General features: G+C 34.1%; 2 protein-coding genes across 4 annotated transcripts; one reads left to right on the top strand and one right to left on the bottom strand.

The window, feature by feature from the left end:
- The first annotated feature begins 3,179 nt into the window (after positions 1 to 3,179).
- LOC113737199 (large ribosomal subunit protein mL43-like) lies at positions 3,180 to 6,212 on the top strand. Of its 2 annotated transcripts, none has more exons than XM_027264463.2 (4): positions 3,180 to 3,303; positions 3,772 to 3,851; positions 4,978 to 5,084; positions 5,858 to 6,212. In XM_027264463.2, exons 2-4 carry the CDS (start codon positions 3,772 to 3,774, stop codon positions 6,028 to 6,030), a joined length of 360 nt encoding a protein of 119 aa, XP_027120264.1. In that variant the 5' UTR covers positions 3,180 to 3,303; the 3' UTR covers positions 6,031 to 6,212. The 2 variants fall into 2 exon arrangements, with proteins under 2 accessions (XP_027120264.1, XP_071939615.1); XM_072083514.1 differs by lacking the exon at positions 3,180 to 3,303 and adding an exon at positions 3,388 to 3,498.
- A 1,571-nt stretch (positions 6,213 to 7,783) lies between these two features.
- LOC113736871 (eukaryotic translation initiation factor 2A-like) lies at positions 7,784 to 17,960 on the bottom strand. Of its 2 annotated transcripts, XM_027264058.2 has the most exons (13): positions 17,825 to 17,960; positions 15,807 to 16,252; positions 15,535 to 15,721; positions 14,610 to 14,841; positions 14,451 to 14,519; positions 12,860 to 12,961; positions 12,706 to 12,746; positions 10,892 to 11,025; positions 10,215 to 10,278; positions 10,029 to 10,125; positions 9,814 to 9,926; positions 8,383 to 8,405; positions 7,784 to 8,270 (listed from the first exon to the last, which is right to left on the bottom strand). In XM_027264058.2, the coding sequence occupies exons 2-13, from the start codon at positions 16,196 to 16,198 to the stop codon at positions 8,174 to 8,176; spliced, it is 1,551 nt and encodes a 516-aa protein (XP_027119859.1). In that variant the 5' UTR covers positions 16,199 to 16,252; positions 17,825 to 17,960; the 3' UTR covers positions 7,784 to 8,173. The 2 variants fall into 2 exon arrangements, with proteins under 2 accessions (XP_027119859.1, XP_071939616.1); XM_072083515.1 differs by lacking the exons at positions 7,784 to 8,270; positions 8,383 to 8,405; positions 9,814 to 9,926 and having other exon boundaries at positions 10,050 to 10,109.
- Between the last annotated feature and the right edge of the window lie 3,833 nt (positions 17,961 to 21,793).

Raw genomic sequence — 21,793 nt, forward strand, 5'->3', positions numbered from 1 at the left:
AACCACAAGAAATTTTTGGATATTTTACCCAAAAATAAAATACACAATGAAGATCGTAGAAACACTTTTCTCGCCAGGCAAAAGATTAACATATTTGGCTATTCAAATTCGGAACCAAACTTGACCCCCTACATCACCAGCTCAAAAGAGAATGGTATTAGAAAACCAAATCTTAGACAGAGATTGTGGCTAAAACCTTCTTCTGCATAAAATTCCTATGTACTAAAGTCTTGTTTATTCCTTCTTTTACAGGCACACAGCAATTTCATGCTTGCAAATTGCAATTCCTCACAACCTTTGCTGCTACATTATAACAGATTATGCTTCTCCATCAACTAGGAAATCAACACCAAGCAAACCTAAAGGTTTCCGTCAAACTTGAAAATTAGTTCATGTTATGGTTGTAAGAGGACAGTTCCTGTTAAATAATGATGCAGGTCTGCGGAAGGAAGTCGTTAAACTAGCAGCCTTTTGGGTTTAGTCTTTTACATGCCAACTGGGTGCAAAGTGCTTCCAATATCATAAGAAACTCTAGATCAGGTCTGCAACTATAGCCCCGGCAGGAAAAAACCATCCGGCAAATGACAGTTACGATGAACATGTACAGATAATAAGACATGAATGAGTGAGTATATAACTATCCAACAATTTGTATGTCTTATCAGGATTAGTATGCTACTTGATATTGATTTAACACATTAAAAACAGCAACTATGATACACTTTCTCAAACTATTTGACAATAAATTCAATAGGTTTAATGATTGATAAATAAATCAATTATCAAACAATTTAATATCCTTTACTGTTAATAGCGTCTAAATAAATTGTACATGCCCTTTTAGTTGTTTAGTTAATATTCCCATAATTATAAAAGTATAAAAATTTTAAAAATAATTGTTCTAATAGACAATGGCTAGGAGTGCCAAATGCACAGGGCAAAAGTGTATGCATGTGTGAGTGCACATTACATAATCCCCCTATGATTAGTGTAATTAAAAGCAAGGGCAAATTACACTTTATCCCCCTATGATTTAGTATTTTTCTACATAATCCCCTAATGGTTTTAAAAGCTATATATAATCCCTTCATAATTTGGATTAAAGAGTCAAAGTGACAGAAATGATCATTTGTAACGGAATCACCTAAAATGTCAAAAATACCTTTATATAAAGTTGAAAATTATTTATTAACTAAAGGGGGGTATGTGTATATTTTAAAAATTATATGGGGGTTATATGATAAAGCATTAAATCATAAGGAGGTTATATGGTAAAAAAATCATAGGGGTTAGTGTGTCATGTATTTATAAGATAATTTCGACATTTTTAAAGATTCCGTTACGAATGATCATTTCCGTCACTTTGACACTTTAATCCAAATTATGAGAGGGTTATATATAGTTTTTGAAACCATAAGAGGATTATGTAAAAAAATACTAAACCACAGAGAGTAAAATATAATTTGCCCTAAAAGAAAATTAGTGGCGGTTCAATGTCTCCAAATATTAACGATAAGGACGCAAAGTTGAAAAGGGTGATAGGTTGAGGATGCAAAGTACAATTTGACCTGCTAAATAACTATGTGTATCCCTCAGGTGCTTGGAAGGATTAATTTTATTAACATTATTAACACTTAGACCAAAATGTCACAAGTATGAAAAATCTCAAGGTATATTTTGTCCAAAATTAGATTCTATTATAATGAAAATGGTTCACAAGTTGAAGGATGCAAAATGAAATTAGTCCTTCTACCTAATGGAGTTTTAGGCTTTAGAATCAATGTCACTTGTGAAGGAGAGGCAAATTAGTTCAGTCGTTCATGGCAAACGGTTTCACCAATGTGATTTTACTCTTTTGGAGAGGACTGGCTTGGCCTTTAGCCAGATTTTATCACTTTGAAGACTTCCAAGGTTTGGAATGCTTACGGAATGAGTAATCGTCCTAGATTTGCATTTACCAACGGGACGAACAGACACCTTTTTTTCCTTTATAATAAGTAAAAAGTTTTAAATTCAAAATTTTCTACGTACAATTCCTCTCATTTTATCACTTGATCCAATCTTCCACCGGAACGAATAGACCACTCATGGATGTGGTACTGGATGAATTTACTTGAGCAATATGAGAGACTAGGGAATGAGTTGTGAATATGGCTTCTTTTAGATGGCTTTTTCAGGGGAATGTAATGGAAAAATGTAGTCCCTTTGGATCGAATATCATTGGGGAAAAAAAATTTAGAATAACATTTGGTACTGTTTTCCTACTGGTGTGATGATGTATTTGAAGTGAAAAAACGATAATTAAAAGGATAAAAACACATTTACGCTAGGATACAAAAATTCTAAAAGTCGATTTTCCAACCAAAGAAAGGTATTCTAGAAAAACATATTAAAAAAAAGGAATCATAAATCGCTAATCCCCCCCCCCCCCACCCCCCAAAAAAAATTTCCGCTAATCCCACTCATAGACGTATAGATGATCTTGCTGGTTCGGGCTTCTGCCTAAATGCATGCAAATGTTCCCCTTGAGCGATCTCCTAAATTTCCAAATAGACTAGAATTCTTCAAGTTAGCCCCGATATTTTAAGGAAAGTAATTAAAATGACAACAGATTTTAGAAGATGAAGAAAATTGTTGCAAAATGTTCCTAGAGTGAGAATTATTTTCAGCAGTTATAAAGTGGAAAGAAGCCATTGCTAATTTGTCATGCGTTTCAAGTTCAAATTAAACTAAAAATAATTCATCGTATGCCTCAATTTGTTTTTTAGGCTATTCAGTTACATTTTTTTACTAGGTCAATGTTTTTTAAAGAGTTCTATTATAAATCGAATATGACTTGGTCTACTTACTAAAAAAGAAATTCGAAATCATAGATATTTTAGATTCAAATTTCTCTTTTCCGTTTCTATTTCTTAAATCTCACTCCTCCCCTATTGGGGTTGGGTTTGTCTCCGCTTTTTAAATCTCACCTCTATCCTGATAGAGTTAAAAAAAAAAAAAAAAAGAGTTTTCATTACAAAAACAATTAAATTAAAGGGTAGTAGGTGTAATTTTTGAAACCTTATAGGCATTCAATGAAATTTTTGAAAACTTTAGGGAAGGTTTCTAAAATCATCCCCATTTTCGAGGGTCAAATTTGTGGGTTCAATCGTCACATACACATATCTTGGAGGGTTTTATTAAAATTTACCCGTTTTAATTCTCATGATTTCTACTAAATGGGTTTGATAAACCCATAAACCCCCAACGCCTCAGCAAGCCTCCCTGTGCCTGTTACAGGTTCCTTTCAGATTGCCGTTTGAGGTACATTTCGAGTTTGAGACTTTTTCCTGTTCGTTTCATCTTGATATTAAACTTCTTATCTTTTACTGAAGTATTAAATTCTGGTATAACCCTTTTCATGACATTAGAGTTTGAATTTATTGGGGAACACAAACTCTTGACATTTTCAGAGAAAAATCCAGTCTTGTTTCTTATTCAGGAGGGCAAATATCATCGGTCTGGGAAATAATTACTTCATTTTTCTTGTTTATATGCAAATTCTTTGCTATTATTTTGTTCCTTCATGCCGTTACTGGAATAATAATGAATTCTTGGCTTTTGCAGACTTGAAAGATCCCCGTATTCCCCTTATAAAACATAGAGGACAAAGAAAAAATAAAATTACCCACCGTTTCAAGTTAAATTTATCTTATTATTGGATTAAATGGTGCACGTTTTATGCCCTTAATGGTTATTGCTGATGTTGGGGTGCATAATTTTGATAACCAGATGGCCCTAAGAGGTGTGTGGCAGTTAAACAAGCTGATTGTGAGCTATAGTGACTGGGGTGGAAGTAGTAGAGGCCTCAGGTATGCTTTTCTTAATTGCTTTTGCATTTCTTGCTTTTGTATTTAGAACTTTTACCTGTACAAATTTCTTTTATGACTTGACTTGATTACATGTACGATATGATTTTGTCGTTGATTCAACCACAGGAAACTAACAGAATATACTCAAAAGGACAAAAATTTGATCTTTTTACTTTTCAAATCCCAGTTAGCAGCAATCACCTGAGAATCAGTAAATCTGTACATGACAAATTTATCTTCTTGACTGTGTGATAGCTCTTTAGTTTAGATTAGCATATTCTGAGGAGAATGTTCCAATTATAGCTCCTCGATGTATTATCTTAAGTCAATTTTAGTGATTTTAGATTCTTATTTTTGCATTTCGTTTGATGTTGAAGGTTTATTTGATATGTATGGTCAATGTCATTTGTTCTCTTATGATACAAAGTGATTTTCAATTGTATAGATAATACTGGATTTCTTTCACCAGAGCAATGGATACATGACATGTCCAAATGCATGTAGATTGATTGCTACCACAATGTTTTGTAGGTTACGAACTTCTATTACCGTGAGGACTATAGAGGTTAAAAGGGATAACATTGAATACTGAATACATGTGATAGTCATTAGAAATCCTACTTGTGGCAACATAAGGAACTCTAAGTTAAATTGTGCCCACTCATTTTTCTTGTTATGTAAGAGGATACTTTATATGACACAGGCCCTAATTCAATCATACTCCAAAAATCTGTATATCTGGACCAATTCCAACTTTACAGTGCAAGTTCCTATGCTACTATTTCTGTCCAATCTTTTAAATATGTATTAAAGGAATGGTTAAATTATAGTCTACTTGGCATTTTTGCTGCTTTTGAATGGCATTTTGACTGTCCAAGATGTGGTCTTATAATACAATTTGTTTAGCTTATATAAAAAGCGAGTTTTCCCTGCTTTAGATTAGTTATCTGCTAGTTTACAAGCACAGTTTCACCAAAAGAAAAACAATTTTGGTAAGAAAAATATCATTAATATAATCTGAATGATGAAGGACAATTCTCTTTAATCTAAATGGGAGGGAATAGGAAATAAAAAGTTGTAGATTCCTGTCATCTTGAAAGGACTAACCATGTCCGTAACACACCAGGGCATTCATGGAATCTCATTTGCCAGCATTTAAAGAGATTAATCCCCAGCTGGAGGTGGTAACTGAGCTTAATCGTGGTCAGCATCCATATTTGAAGGGACTATACCGTAAGAACATCTTTACAATCTTGACAAACCAGTTCTCTGGAATTAATGTTTCATTCTTAGTCTATGCCTTGAATTTCACTTCGTTTCAATCTCTCTACTTTTTGTAATTTTAGCCCCTTAGACACAGATCAAAAGGATATATGGTTGCAAAGTTCAGTAATAGCTTGAAATAACATGCATGTCTTTGTAAATGCACCTTCAGAGCTTTGTGTCAATACGACTAATTAATGAAATTGTATCTGTTGATCTCATTGATTATGCCTATCCAGCTGCAAAACTAATGGATGCACCTGGACAGAGGTTATTCTGTACCTTACTACCACAGAAACATTTTTGTATACTAATTTACCCTGAGCTGCTGATTGTGACACTGGCAGTCAAAGCCCATTGAGATTTAATAGATGGGATTGGTTTAGGTTCCTTTGTCTTGTCATCTCTCAAAATGTGTTATATTGCATCTACTGCTCCAAGTGGAAGTGTAATTTATCTACAAATATTTTTAGCATAGCTATTTCATCTCTTAATTGCTAAAGACAGTCAGAGTCATATTATATGTGGTATGTACACTTTGCTTTTTCTGCACTTTAATATGTCTTGAAGGTAAGAGCAGTTGCCTTTTACTTGAAACATAACTTTGTGGCTTCTTGATACATAACTTTGTGGCTCGTTGAAATATTTTTCTTTTTAAATTAATTTGGCAAGTCTCATTAAGGCAACGGTTAGGTTTCATGAGTTTCCCTTTTGAGATGGCTTTTCATTTGCTTTATAACCAGGTAACAAGAATGAGAGGGTTGTATCAGTTAAAAACATGACACCAGAAGATATACTTCTCTGTGCAACCAGGCTAAGAAATTCACTTGGAAGAAAGGTGGTCAAGTTGAAGACGAGACACGTTACCAAGCACCCCAGTGTTCAAGGTACATGGACGACAGACTTGAAGATATGAGCCAAAAGAAGTTAACACAGTTTGATTCGTTCCAAGCATCTAAATTTAATACTATAATTCTTGAGAGATTAGTTATGTAACCAGCTGGCGCTTTAGTTCACGGTCGCTGCTTGAAACATTTGGACTAGTTATGATGGTGGCAGTACAGTGTAGTTTATGAGCTTTTCAGACGTTCTCTTGAATTCTGGACTAGTTTTATTTTTCTTGCTTCTACGTCGCAAATTGCCACGGTTACAGGCTGAGTTGTTGCAGGGGTAAGAAACTTCCCCTGGGGAAAATGCTTTTTAGGTAGAGTTGTGATCGCAACTTTGTTATTTAGTCATGAAATGAGAGGTTGATTATTAATGAAAAAAAATTAGGGATAATATCAGAAACCTCAGGGGAGGTTTCTCTTAATATCACTTGACACCCCTAAAGTTTTAAAAATATCACTTGCCTCCTTTACTTTTGTTATTTGTGTAACAAAATTTTTAAAAATCCTATATTACCCTTCTACTTGCTAAATAAAAGTGCTGCTAGATCACTTTGTTTACTTCAAGAAAACCATCATTTAAAAAATAATTTCTAGTAGTACTACTACTTCATAATTCTATAGTCTATAAAAGTATATATTTGAAAAATAAAAAAGACATTTGCAATGAAATACAGTTGACTAATTTAACTCTACACATTCAAAACCGATTTCTTATGAGCTTTATCTTTTTTTTCAACTTCTTCCCAACTCGTGCCCAAACCTTTAAATTGTATTGATTATTATAAAAAATAACTCAAAATAAGCAAATAAATCATATCTCATTTTATCACAATTATAAAAAGGTAGCAAAATTCAATTTATTATAATTCAAATAGAAAATTGCACAGTCATCCAAAAAATGAGTAAGAGAGAATATTGGAGAAAAACGAAAGAGAAGAAAGTGACTTTTGTTTCCTTTTTTTAAAAATTTTTAGCTCCATTTATTTGATGTGTAAATTATGTTTCAAGTGATGGTTAATATAGTCTTTTTGCAATTACTAGGGGAAGGTAAGTGATAGTTTTGAAACCTTAGAAATGCCAGGTGATATAGGGAGAAACCTCAAGCGAGGTATCTTATATTATCCCAAAAATAACAAAGACCAGCATATGCCAAACGTAATATCTCGACTTGTTTATGATGAATGTTTCCATGGTTATGTTCTTCCTGCTGGGACTATAGTTGCAGACCTGATTTGTAGTTTCTTATCACGTAGGAGTCATCACCTGGTTTGCCTGAAAAGGATATTGCTGTCAAACTTTAGTTGGAAAATGCACCCTACTAAGATACTAAGGAGAGAAGTTGCTATATTATTGCTTCCAGCAGACTTGGATTAGAAATTTAGAATTAACAGGGCCCATCCTCTTACAACAATAGCATGACATAAGTTGAAATACAATGGAATTATGGAAACATATAAGCTTGCTTTGTATTGATTTCCTAGTTCATCAAGAACCATCATATGCTACGTTGCATGCAGGAAGAAAAGGGTAGAGATAGGAGAGAAGAAAAAAATAGACAGATTGACTTTCAAGCTAAATGCAGGATATTTACTTTATAAATTAACCCTCAGTAAACTAAATGTAGTCAACCATCCATTTAAGGAAAATTGGTTCAGATTTGAATAGAATGCGCCTTCTATCCAACCATAAACAACCTAGATTAGTACAAAAAGAAGAAAAAGCACATCCTCCAAATGAGATTGCACCAAAGCTTTTTTCAGTAAATGGGCTACTATGACAGATCCTGATAAAAGTGCACCTTAAGATATGGTTAAATACACCATTTCATGAACTAAAGGAACCACATGTTAGTTCGCCAAAATGCTGAGTAATCCTGTAGCATACGAAGATGAGTATAATTAATCAGAAAAGCATGCACCTCTCCTAAATTCCTTCCGAAAGGACTCCACAGCAAATGCAATCTTCTCCAACATACCTATATATCTGTGCTATTCTCACTACAAAATTGTTAATATGGGGTTAAAACCCCCTAAAAAGACGAGTAATATTACAGTGCATTCCTCTCTGGGAATACTTGAAAGGTTGTACAGTTCCACATCATATTTCTTGAAACAATCAGCAAATGCCCAAAAATCATCATGATCATCAAACACATCCTAGTCCTGCACCTCATGCATCACTAGCACCACCACCAGCCTCAGCAGCTTTTTTCTCCCTTTGTTTCTCCCTTTTTTTCTTGTTCTTTAATGCATTCTTGCTCAATTCTCTACATTATTGCAACACGAAGCGGAATAATTGGATTATGACAACAAATAAATCTTCATAAGAATATCAAGAGAGAAGCCAGAATCAGCATCCAAGCTGCATAGCATACTTACCCTGAAGGGCTTCCACCAAATAGCTGTAAAAACATTTTAAAATATTGTCAAATACGGCAATCGATCAAAATATTACATGAATAATGACTATGCAAAAGCAAGAGCTTCTGACGGTAATCCTAAAGCTACATGAAATTGTCAAAATCTGTTTTACCAAAACTTAATAAGAGAATTGCAACTGGAAAAGTATACAGCAATAACTATGATACAACTGGAAAAGTGTATCATGGTTTCTTGAATTTCCTGCAAGGAAATAGTAAAAAGCAGATCTGACGAGGTGATATCTTAAGGTCTTGTATGTTGTCCAGGTATGGAACTAACTTATGTTAGTAATGGTGTATAAGTACCACAGAGAAATTATTCATATCTTTGACAGAGTCAATAACAGTATGTTGATGGCAGCACATCAAGGTAATCAACAACAGCTTTTACGTTGAAATCAGCAAGGATCACTACCCATGCGTGATCTTCATGATTAAGCACATTTCAAAGACTTTGGAAAGTCCTGCCTCTGCATAGGACATCAGTTGTATGCTATAAATGTCATCTCCGTATGTATCCATTTTTTTTAAGCGTATCCAAAATGTTTAGTTGAATTATCTTTGTTGTGTGGCTGCTTCCTAAATTTATGCATCTGAAACATCAAGTCTCTTTAGAGATCAATACAAGAAGCAGTAATAGTCATCCTCTGTGACCGTCATTTTTTGCCAAATTCCCTCAGTTTCATCATCATAGAGCGATGCCCCAACAAGAGTGACAGTAATCTTCCTGATGAAATTCTACCTGGTGGGGACACTAGCAGTACTTGTGTTGAGAAAGAGTACATTGGGCAATCTAACCCTCAGCATAAACAATATTAGCATGCTTCTAACTGTTACGTCTTCAAATATGTGGCTCCAATTCCCTTACCATCTAGGACTAGTTGCATCTAAAAACTGTTTCGCAAAGAAGAGTTTACAGCTTCTCACCTACTGCATACGGCAGTCATGGTAGTCATCATATCAAAGATTATATGCAAGTGCAGCCAAATGAAGCAGCAACTTGTTACTTATGTTTCCCAAGTGACTCAACTGAAGTAAAATGGTATTGAGGTAATTACTTAAAGATATTTCCTTTATGTTAATACTGTAGTTCCTTTGGAGAAATATAGCTTCAGGATATCTCTAATTCATCTTGATTGCCAAGGCACCAATTAAGTTTCAAATCATAGTCAAATATGGTCATGAAGATGAAGAAAAATTTTAAAAAGGGATAAATGAATCACTGTTGAAGAAGAACAGGGAGAGGAAAAAACAACTGAACCTAAAAGAAGAAAAAGCAGACCAGGAGGAAAACAACTTGGAAACTTTGATTTGAACACAACTTTTGGTCCCACTAGAGTTTTGGTTATGTTAAATTGATACAAGAAGTATGTGCAAATTTTAATTATACCTGTGCCTGAACAGCTGCAGCAGCTTTAGCATGAGGTGGTCGATAAGCAGCAGGTTTCTGTGCAGGAGCATTGGCTGGTTTTGAGGAAACCTGGGAGGATTTTGACCCTTGTCCTGATAATTCCATCATAATTTGAAAAATTATTCAGTAGTAGGAAAAAGATACAAAAGTCATGCTGCTTTGGAAAAGGGGTGTTGAGTGCAAAGGAAAAGAACCTTGTGGTTTTGTTCCATCAATTTTCAAGGATTCCACGGACTTGCCCAGTTCTGCAATTTCACCAAACCTATCTGGTGATTCTGGTTTCCAGTCAGCCTGTTACTATAGCTAGCATGAATAATCAACCCAAAAAAAAGCAAATTTTCTGTTACAAATCCACACAAATAAGTACCAACAGCACTGACCTGATACAATTTGTCAAACATCTCTTTGAAATACAAAGATCCATTGTGGTGAAAGATTTTTATCCTTTTAAAAAGACAATAAAACCCATAATCAGGCATTAATCACCAAAAACTGCACTTTTGGAAGAGAGAGAGAGGGGGGGGGATTAATAACTCAAAAGGAACTACAGTCTCCACCTTGGCACTTCAAATTTTCCATTTCATAAAGTAATTTACTAATGTAAGCATATCCACATCAAAAGCAAGATCTAAGCCATTTTCATATTTTCAGCGCTACTACTACTGATGAATTTCATTAAGAAACCAAGACAGGCATGAAGTTCACAGAAAAGAGATGTAGATTGGCATACTAAACAGGGGGAAAGTTTCACTGGGTCAATTTCATGTCACTCTTGTTATCTCATTGTTCAAGGATTTTAAACAATTACAGAATCTTGATAAAATTAGGAGTCAAATCCAGATGAACCACATTAACTAAAAATAAAAACTCTTCTGCCAGTGTATGAATTTAAGTCCTTTGATAGATACCCCACCAATACACTAGGTAGTCTTAAGAAATTTGCAGCAAACTTTTACCACATCAAAGGCTTAAGTTTTGCTTGGTAAATCATTACATGGTAAACTTACAAAACTTCTCCTCCAACAAGCTAAATGACTATGAATAGCTATACTCATACCCATTGTCAACTTGTAGCCTTGGAGCTGTGGTAGCAGTCATAAAATATCGGCCATCTGGAGACCATTCACTTGTCACAGAACATTCGGCTTTTGTGGTTCCAAGCTGCTTCTTTTCCACATAATCCCAGAATGCCTACAAAGCAAAATAAAGGAGCTGGATATCATGAAGAGATCAAAATTGGTGGTACAACTTAAACTGCTGCAAAACAAAATATATTAAAGGACTTGTCACATCATAGCAAACCCTCCTATACAGTATACATCCATTCAAAAGGCAAACCAATATTTACCAAACAAAAATGTAGATAATTCATTAAAGGGAAGGAAAGACCAAATATTAATCCTGCAGCTAAAGGAAACAAGTCTTTCCAAATTCGTTTAACCACATCACATTTATTACGTAGTCACGAAAATGCAAATTCTTTTTGTATTGCTTTTTCAGTATTAAAAAGGACAGGCAAGTGATCCATACCATCAATGATTCCTATGTAGAGAAGAATAGCAACAGAGATTGACATAAGTTGGTTTACAAATTTTGCAAAAGAAAAAACTGAAACAAGATTGGACCAGCGACCATTAAGCTTTTTGGGTGTATACATGATTGTAGCAACACAGCTAAATGTCATACATAGATGTATTGCTAAAGATATAATTGTGAAAGACAATCAGTATATTTTTGTATCAAAGAGAACCTGGATATTTTATCATATCAAAGAGATGGCGAATCATCAAAGGAAGCTGCAACGCTCCACAAAAGGAGAAAAAGCAAAGAAGTATCGCCTCCAATGCCTTCTGGATGGGGTTAACATTATATCGTCCCAGAAGTTTGGCTTACTTAACAGTGCTAATTTAGGTACCATTTCTCATTTTAAACTTACACAATATTGTATACCAGAACGATGTTATCTTTACTGCACACAAAAAAATGCATCTGTCAGTCCAGATAACACAAGCATGTATTACTAGAGAGAGTCTATGTAAAATAGTCATCAGATATTCTACTTATAGTAATCAGGTTTTTTGAGTAGAATAGAAGATCCAGAGCGTACTACTCAGGACTAACGGTAGGGAAGATTGTCAAACATACTTTTTCAGCTAAAACCAACAACAGTGTTATTTCAGACTCCTAGGAGGCATCGTTTTATCCCAAAGCAAAAGGCACGCCAATACAGCATTAACAGAATAACCTCCCTTGTTGACTCTGTACTTGATGTCCAGCCAACCAAAAAAAAAAAAAATCTAAGAGCTAGAGCAGTGGCGCAGAAACCAGGTTCAGTCTACTAATCCCTCTCTCTCTATTTTTCCATGCTGGGATCAACTTCATCTTAACATCTATCTCTCACTCTCTCTGTAAAAGTATGGGCAAGAAACTAGCAACACCATCAGATTCCAATATTCTCCAATTTGTCACTATTTCTTCTTCTTCTTGAATACCAATGGTTCCAAAGTCGTGCTTAAATTTCTCTGTCATTACAAAGCAAGAGACCTTTAAAGAATTTGGCTCTCCCCAAGAAGCTTCCCGGAAGACCCTGCAGCTCCTTTCTTATGTAATCATGAAGATGACAAGAATAGCATTAATAAAGCAGCATAACAACCAAAGCTTCCAGACCTCACCAAAATGTTCAAGAACATTATTCACGGCAAATAAAGAAAATCGAAGTACTACATGCCATTAAAACTCAATGTAGTAAGATGCATTATCTACACAGAAAATGGTACAAAAACCTGACAGCACTTGAACTACTAATAAATGGAAGACACTTCCTTGGTAAATAACGTAAAAACAAAAAGCAAACTTAATAGAGCAACATACCATGTCTCCAGGCAAGTTTCCAAACCCTGCCAAGCATAAAACTGCAACGCGTAGAATTAAGGCAAAACCGATAAAACTTGTGAAGCCGTGAATACATTCTCGAGGCCAACTCACAGCCTTCATGATTTTAATAACAATTCTATATAAAGGATACACTTTCCTTTAGGATTCCAGCGAATAGTATTATAAGGGCCACTTCCAAGCTCAAGAAGAGGATTGCACTTCTTGTCAAAGACCGTCGCCATCGCAGGCATAACTAGACATCAGTCAAGGAATGCTTAAAGTAGGGAAGGTGCAACAACTGGAGAAAAATCAGTAAAATGGAATAAGGGAGATGGATTAACTAATAATTTTCCTCAACAAATATCAACAGACTGAGACAGAGAAGCAGAATTTTTTGGAGTATAGAAGTCTTATTTTCTTTCTTAAGTTGAAGGAAAGGAGAGAAGCTTTTGCAATTACATCACACAAGCAAATAAATAGATCATGCATAAAATAACTGATTACAAAAAAGTAGAAAACCTCTTAATGTGAGAAAATTAGCGCTTTATGTCTATATGTGTAAGCAAAAAAATAAAACTGAAAATTGAACTCAGGCCCCAAATTTTGATGGGCAATAACATAGTTAACAAAGGAAATCTACAGGTTCGTGATTTCTTTGCTTTCAAGCAAAATCTACAATTACATTCCTTTTATAGGATATATGCCAACAAGCAAGCATTAAAACATCCTGAACAATAGAAACTACAACATATAAAGGAAACAGGGTAATATGCATTATGCAGAACATAAATAAATTTTTTAAGGACAAAAAAGCAGTGAACGATGGGCTCATGAGAATGAAATTCATCTGGTATGTCCCAAAATTCCAAGGGTCAATATAGAATAGTTTTATGGTAGGTTGAATTCAAATTTATCCTTCCCACCTTAGAGCACATGACAAGAAGCTAATTATTCATCACAGATATTTTGCAAGTAATAGAATACTACTTCCACAATGTCCTCACTCTGCTTTATACTACAGCCAATTATTGAGCCAACAAAAGGTTCCACTAGAAAGATAAAGCCTCCAGTTTTATATATCCCCCCCCCCAACACAACGAACACACCCATAAAACTTGGTTGTCCACATTAGCCTGTGGTTATAGGTAGAGTGGAAAATCATAGGTCCACTATCCCATCTCAAAGAATACACACACTAGTTATGATTTGATAAAGGATGGTAATCAAAAAGAAGTTCACAACCAATGAATTGCAGGGCAATGCTTACAATGGGTATATCACCTTTACATGATCTGCCTCTCACAGCAGTAAGAATGCAGATTTTGATGAATTTTGGGCTTGGGGATTTGTACAAGGAAATGAGTGAAAACAAACATAAGCGCACATCTCAAATGTGCTGCTAATAGACCAATGCCTCTGCATTTTATTCTTGCTGGGCTGCTTCCTTTTAGTTTTAGTAGATTATATGGACATTAGGATACGGTGATGGAACAATGCAATCAGTAAAACTGTACAAGATATCAAAATGAAAAGAAAAGGAGCAGAAGGGTGTGATAACACCAAGCTGAAGCCATCACACTAAAGCTTTAGCCAGAGGATTAAACTGAGAAAGGCAACATCTTCAATCATTCATATATCAGGTTGACTATAGTAATTGTATTTCACAAATAGTTTAGGATGACAAAACAGCAACTCTTCCAGCTTTGGGGTTAGAGACGTGAGAAGAAAAAAGATGAGGATACATCCATAAACAACCGCAAATTCTTTGCCCGAACATGACCACTGAACATCATGTACAGGGCCTTCTTTACCTGCCAGCAAGTCAAAGTATCAGTTATTTGCGGCTTCATTTCTAGAATACAGAAGTATCAGTTGACGAGGAAGCTTGCTATGAAACTTACGCAGGGGGACAAGTCCTTCGTGGGTTCCATCCGTAGTCAAGTAGTTTAACTTTGACTCTCCATAGTAACTCTGGTTTGTCTTGTCAACATCTGACTGTACCAGGACAAGTAACCCTGTAGAACCAGAGTTCCAATTCAGTTGCACGGTTGAACAACGGAAGAAACTTCGTCGAGCAACAGGGCTCTGCACATCTTTTCCAGTAGCAAATATTTGAACGCTAGCTGGCATTCCCTACAGAGAGATAAATTTAATAACAATTCATAGTGAAGTACGGCATCCTAGGGCTCTGAATTATCTTTATACTCCCTCCGTCCCGTTTTGTTAGTCTTGTTTTCCTTTTTCGTCTGTCCCAAATTGTAGTCCACTTTCTCATTAAGAAATGTAGTAATCTTTCAAATTGTCTAAAATACCCTTATTAAATATCTTGTTATTAATACATTGTTATTAAATACTAACCCACTACATTGAATACATTGAGCTTTTCCAATACATAGATAAATGAAAAGTCTATCTTAGCATAAGGGTATTTTAGGAAATTATTAATCTAAATTTATGTTTCCAACCAAATTAATTACACTTTCTTAATCTGTGTGAAAAAAAAACCAAGACTAACAAAACGGGACGGAGGGAGTATGTTTTTTGATCTTTATGATCTAAAAAGGTAATCTAAACCTCTTTTTTTTTTTAAGGTAACCTTACTCTTTCGATTCTCTTTATTTGAAATGGATATCATCATGCTAAAGCTACAGTAAGAGCTTTCAAAACAATTTTCTAAACATGAAATAAATATGAAAGTCACTATTATATATCTATAGAATACTGAACAACAGATGCAATCTCTCCAGCAATATCAAACAAGTAACCACTTATTCCATTTCTAACAGCATGCTTCCAAGAATCAATTCTAAGCAGTGGATTAAGTACCTTTGATTCTGGAACAAATGCTGCCACATATGCTCCAGGTGTCTTCGAAAGCTCTACGGCAGCCACTCCAGGAACTCTAAGCCGATGGACTATACCTTTAGAGAAGTCCTCAGGATCAAAAAATTGAACTTCATTGGTTGCAAGACGACATGCAATAGCTTCATCAAGGCTGAATTTTATTGAAGGCCTGAAGATCACAGGAAAAAATCACCTGAAATCTAACATCCATGCAGTCAAAAGTTTAGCAAGCAGAGGAAGTTGTACAAAAATACCATGTTGTTTTGGTCATATTCTTCTGCGACAGATGATGAACAGAATCACCATGGTCTATCCTCCACAAGACCACATTTTTATCCTGTGGTGATGTTGATTTCTGAAAAGTCTGAAGATAAGTACCACATGGGGACATGGTGGCTGCAAGAACATTTGGAACTTGAAAAGACCTAATCTCTCTCCATGTTTTGCAATCGTAAATGCTAATTTGTGAGTCAGACTTCATAACCATGAGTTTCAATCCATCTTCACTGAATTTTGCACTGGAGCACTGGACTTTATCGAGCTTGACACTGGGTTGACCATCTGCAAAAGGGGGTCCATCCCAAATAACAAAACCATGTGGTTCTCTCACAAGGATTTCCAAGGATGGTGACTGTCCTGTTGCCATTATGGGCAGGCTGGATGCTCTGATATTTCGGACTTAACCAGTTCCCAATTAAACCTTCATGGAAAAGAAGGATGATTTAGTAATAACATCTAGGTTTCCAAGCCCACGCAAAAAGGGACCAGACATGAAGCAACATTCAATGTTTGATATAGTATAAGTTTTAAGATAATTCGGAATGTGCAAAGAGAATAGGTATGCAAGTCAAGAAACTAGCTCATGTTCCATAACCAAGCAAAATACATTAATGCATCCAACTTTTTTGTAATGTCCACCACATAATAATTCTCTCTGATAATTTTTATTAGTAGCAATATGACTTTAACTTCAGATCACTAAGCCCATCAGCAGACAAGTTGCCTCAAAATTTCCAACATACAAACAAAGTGAGTTAATTATCACACAAGCTTTAACAAGCTGAAAAGCAGAAAAGAAACAGGATACTTCCATAAGTTTTCCTGAAGCATCAATAATCACGAATGTGTAGCACAAAATAATGCTCCAAACAATGCAAAGACAAAGTTCAGAACTTTCCAAATTAAACTTGCATGAAAATTCCAACATCTTACAGTCACAAAATAAGCAAACATCTATAAACTAATGATCTTCCAAGGGTTAAGATCTTGGCAATAGCTTTATACCAACATAGTATCATAACTGAAAAATCACCACACTTAAAGCTCTGAGTCCCTCAGTATTCAGCAGCCAAGTAATCCAGCTACGAAGCCCCATATAATCCCCCCCAACTTCCCACCCACTACCTTCTCTGAAACCTTACAGGGCAAACTTCAAGGCTCCAGTCAAAAGATCCATTCATGCGTATGACATCATTGATACATTCACTTTATCATTTTTCTCCCAACATCAAAGAAAACATAATGCAACACCACCCAGCAGGATTGAATCCAGATGGCAAGTGCAAAATTTTAGCCAAAAGTTCTAGTTCTAAAAATGTCTATGGGGCCAACTAATTAATGTCCAGAATTCGCAAAACCCCCGAAACAATCCCTATTATCCTATACGTTAACATGTCAAGATTTGGCCAAAAATTTCAAGTTCTAAAATGAACATTGCAGCCCACCACATAATGTCCAAAATTCGTATTACCTATACTTGGCTTTGAAAATCACATGAAACAATCCACAGTACTCATTCCATCCCCAATTCCTATATTAACTCTCTATATTTTCCTATTATTTATCCATTAAGTCTTCCAACAGCTAAGCTAGTGCAGCACTGCATCCCATACTAAACGATAAATTGCATAAAATATGCTACACAATTCAGCCGCTTCCATTATATACTTTCTCCAATGCCCATTTACTAGATCACTGATCATATAAAACCAGCTTAAGATTAAGTAATTCAATACAGCAAACAAAAATTAAATCATGTACAATTAAGACACTGAGAAAGTTGAATTCAATAGAATTGTACAAAAATCTAAAGGCCATGGAAAATAATCGGAATACTGCAAATGCAAATATATAAAAGATAAAATTAAACGAGAGGACAAGAGGGTCTTCGAAAAACATAACCCAGAATTCAAAATGAGAACTTTCAAGTAAACCAGCAATTAAAATGGTGTATTGTGTGTGTGAGAGTGTGAGCGAGTGTGTGGTTTTTTACCCGAGAAAGGGATTGGGAAGCCGACCGACTGCCGCAACGGGGAGGAAGTTGGAGGAGGTTTCTTCTTGAGTGTGTATGTAGCACGGCGGTGGCGAATTAGTCCGTCACCAATTAGATTATGCCACGATAAAGTGTGGGGTAAAATGCACCCAAGCTCCCTGAAATTTACCCCTGTCACGCTTGATCGAGCTAAACTCATTAACTAGGCACTTTGTCCTGCTGTATAATTTTCTTTTTCTCTTTAGTTATTTATTATTCTATTTTTTTCTTATCTGCCACTTTTTTTTTCTTTTTACTTTTTTTATAACTTTTGCTCACATCCCTGTGTCACTATTTCCTTCAATTTCCTATTATTATTACTAATTATATGTTATTATAATATCGTAATTTTCTTTTACTTATAGTTCCATTCTTATTTTAGCTTATTTATTTATTTAGGTATATTATTTGGGAATTCATGACAAACTATATGGCATGAGAAAATACTATGCCTATCATAACGAAAAGCGTATATAACTAGCAATTTAACCTTTTAAACAGATATTAGCAAACTAGAACTTTTAATATTTAATAATTAAAAGTATATACCAACCAAAGCAAAGTAACTAATAAATTATTATGTACAATCGATTAAACATTATGTTATTACGATTTGCTTATTTGTTACTTTTACAATTAATAATTAAAAGCTCTAGGTGTATTAATTTAAATACAATATGACAGGTTATCTGCACAAAACTAACATATACTTTGTATAGTATAGATTTCGTGATCATTCTTTTTTCTAATAACAAAAAGGTATAAATTTAAAAAGAATAAGTATAACAAGATTAAAAATGATATATAGATAATAATAGTAAAATGAAAAAAATAATTAGTCACAAGAGAGTAGGGAGAAAAAATTTAAAACCAAAATAAAAGGACCAAGTAGAAAACGGAAAATAGGGAGAAATATAACTATAAAAATAATTACCATGGAAGGGGCACTTTTATCCTAAAACATCAACCAGAAACAAAATGCTTATTTAATGAGTTCAGGAGGTTAATTATAACTAAGGGCAAAGTTCAAGGGGTTAAGTGCATTTAACCATTAAAAGTAAAACTAAATAAAGGCTTAATTACAATAAATTCGCCTAAGATGTATCTTGATTTTGACTTTACCTCTCAACTATCCTTAAAGAAAACAAATTTACCTCTCAACATTTACTTTGTGTCATATTATCACCTGACAGATAGGAATAGCAATGCGGCGCTAATGCTCGCCTCGTAGGGGAGTAATCGGGTAGGAGGAATAATTTTTCCCCCTATTTTAAATGGGGCATGAGACGAGAGAGCATTCCCTTACCCCATCTTCCACTCCATCCTTGGCATCATTTAAATAAATATAAATAAAAATTATAAATATAATATAAAAATTATTTGTATTAATTTATAGGACATAACATGTTTTGTTTGTTATACTATGCTATGTTTGTTTACATGGAATTTTGATATTTTTTGCTTTCAAAATAATTGATGATTGATATTAAAAATTTTCAATTGTAATATTTAATTCAATCTAGCATAAATATTTTTATGTTAAAATTTTACATCTGCTAGTAATATAATTAATTAATTAGCAATATAAATATAAAATACATGAAGCCAAACAAATACAATATATTTTAAATTTTATTAAGTTTTCATTTTTATATGAAATACATAAAATTCACATAATTGTTAAAACATCAAAGAATAAAATATCTTAAAATATTTGTTTGCTATTGAAAAAGAAAAAATTAGTTTAAATACTAGAAAATTTATTTATTAAGAAAAATACATTTAACAATTAATCGAGCTCACAAATATTCTAAAATGTGGTGATAGAGTAAAAAGATTTATAAGGATAAACTTGACTTCTTACTCATTTGGGCATTCTAGGATGAAGTTGGGAAAAGCTTTCCTAAGATGTTTTGAGAAATAAGATTACAAGAAAATATTGGAATGAGCATTTCAAGGAAAAAGAGATTGTAGTATAGTGATTACAAATATGTGTTGGTGACATTGGTGTCAACATACTCCTCATTTAACGTAAATTAACATGAATACAGATAAACTCCACCACCAGGCTCTAAGTCAGTAAAAGTCCCACAATATGAAAATTTGCACTGTCAAGTTTTGCATCGTTTCTTGAAATCAAGAATCCAAGTGAAATAATCATTCGAGTTCGTCCAGTGAGGAGTTTCTTTGCCAAAATAACTTTTTTCTTAAAACCTTTTCTGCAGAAATGTATTTAGTGCCACATGAATTTCAATTGCAAGCATCAACTCCCGCATTGTATCCCATTCTCCCATCTTTATTCTTGAGTTTTTCTTGTATGTTTTATTCAATTGGATTACAATGATAAATTTGATCACGTGAGTTACATCCAATCTAATCAAAGATAGAAAGTTTCCCAAACTTCAGAGTCTCAATTTAATTTTCTCTCTACAAGAATTTAAATATACGAGGTTATCAATGTTTAGCTCTTCTTCTTCTTTACTTTTCATAGTAAGGCTATATTATCAAGAATGTGAACAATAGTTAGAGCTTACTCTCTCTGTGCATGTGTACGTGTGTGTATACAATAATGATAATGATAATTTGTGCCAATAAACATGATTACATAAACTAATTGTACTTCCTTAATAAAACTTAACAGGAGAAAACAATGATCAAGATGAAAAGACCCCCGAACAAGAGGAGTAGAACATTTCATATTTTTCTGGTACTAAACCCCCTTGATACTTCGTCTTGTTAATAATATAGCAAATAAAATTCAAAGATCCTAATCCAACACAGTTATATGGGGCTCATCATTTTTTTTTTTTAAACTTTAAGAAGCCTAACCCTCCGATTTCTCACAAAAAAATCCTAACTCTCCGAGTTTCTCTCCCATTTAAATTTATGTAAAAACTAACCTTACTTTCACTATTATTAATCTATGTTGAATTGACTATATTGATTGGACCCATTTAGCCCTAATACATACTAGCACATTAAGTTGACTTCCTCTTCGAGTGTGAATTGACACCTACACATAGTTATTAAATCCAATCCGGGGAGGAACCCAACAAAAGAGGTGAGTCAACGGATTATTGGTTCAACTAGTAGGTGAGTGGTTCAACTGATGGGTCACTAAATATACTTAAATATTATATCTCATAACTTTTGATATGGTTGAAACTATAATAAACTATGCCATAATAAATGCTCAATTAGTCTAATTTATTATAGAATCATTAATTCTTATAAGAATCAACAAAACCTAAATTTAATTAGTAATCCACCAAACTATAAAATTTTGTCTATGTATAATTATCTAGTTTATTTGCGAATTTTAAGTGCAAAAGGTTATTAAGAACAATATTTGCCTTTAAACTAAATTGTGTAATATGTTATTATTTAAATGCATTTCATAACTTATAGAATTTGGGAATAATAAAATTTTATTAAAAGATTCCAAATAAATTTTGTTTTGAAGAAAAAAAAGAATAAAGTTCTAATATATAATACAAAGAAGAACTAAACAACCAACAAATAGGTTGTTGGTCTAGTGGTGATTGCACTTTACTCCAATGTGTGAGGTCTCGTGTTAAAACCATCACTTCAACATCTTCTCAAAATATCCAATTAAAGACCCAGCCTGAGTCAGTTGCTGGTTCACCGACTTGACCAACTGAACCGTCAGGTCGAGCCGAGTTTGATAACACTTCACCCACCACCGCCATTTGCATTTCATGTGCAGGTCATTGTATCCATTCAGAATCACTTCTCTTATTCTTTAAAAAATATATTTCCTCGTTTTAAACAATTTACAATAAAAAATAAATGAAAAATCCAAATAGTTTTTATATAAAATAATGTAGAATATAAAGACTTGCAATTGTAGGGCAAAATGGAAGAGTTTTAATCAAATATGGCGAGTGGGACAGTGGGAGATGAGTTTTC

The sequence above is a fragment of the Coffea arabica genome, chromosome 3e, assembly GCF_036785885.1.
Source record: "Coffea arabica cultivar ET-39 chromosome 3e, Coffea Arabica ET-39 HiFi, whole genome shotgun sequence".
Classification (NCBI taxonomy): Eukaryota; Viridiplantae; Streptophyta; class Magnoliopsida; order Gentianales; family Rubiaceae; genus Coffea; species Coffea arabica.

Excerpts from the sequence above, each read along its gene's own strand:
- LOC113737199 (XM_027264463.2), top strand. The coding sequence starts at position 3,772 with ATGGCCCTAAGAGGTGTGTGGCAGTTAAACAAGCTGATTGTGAGCTAT. Across the intron at positions 3,852-4,977 it reads GGAAGTAGTAGAGGCCTCAG|GGCATTCATGGAATCTCATT; the intron begins GTATGCTTTTCT and ends GTAACACACCAG. Across the intron at positions 5,085-5,857 it reads ATATTTGAAGGGACTATACC|GTAACAAGAATGAGAGGGTT; the intron begins GTAAGAACATCT and ends CTTTATAACCAG.
- LOC113736871 (XM_027264058.2), bottom strand. The coding sequence starts at position 16,198 with ATGGCAACAGGACAGTCACCATCCTTGGAAATCCTTGTGAGAGAACCA. Across the intron at positions 15,722-15,806 it reads AATATGACCAAAACAACATG|GCCTTCAATAAAATTCAGCC; the intron begins GTATTTTTGTAC and ends TGTGATCTTCAG. Across the intron at positions 8,271-8,382 it reads TTTGGTGGAAGCCCTTCAGG|AGAATTGAGCAAGAATGCAT; the intron begins GTAAGTATGCTA and ends GCAATAATGTAG.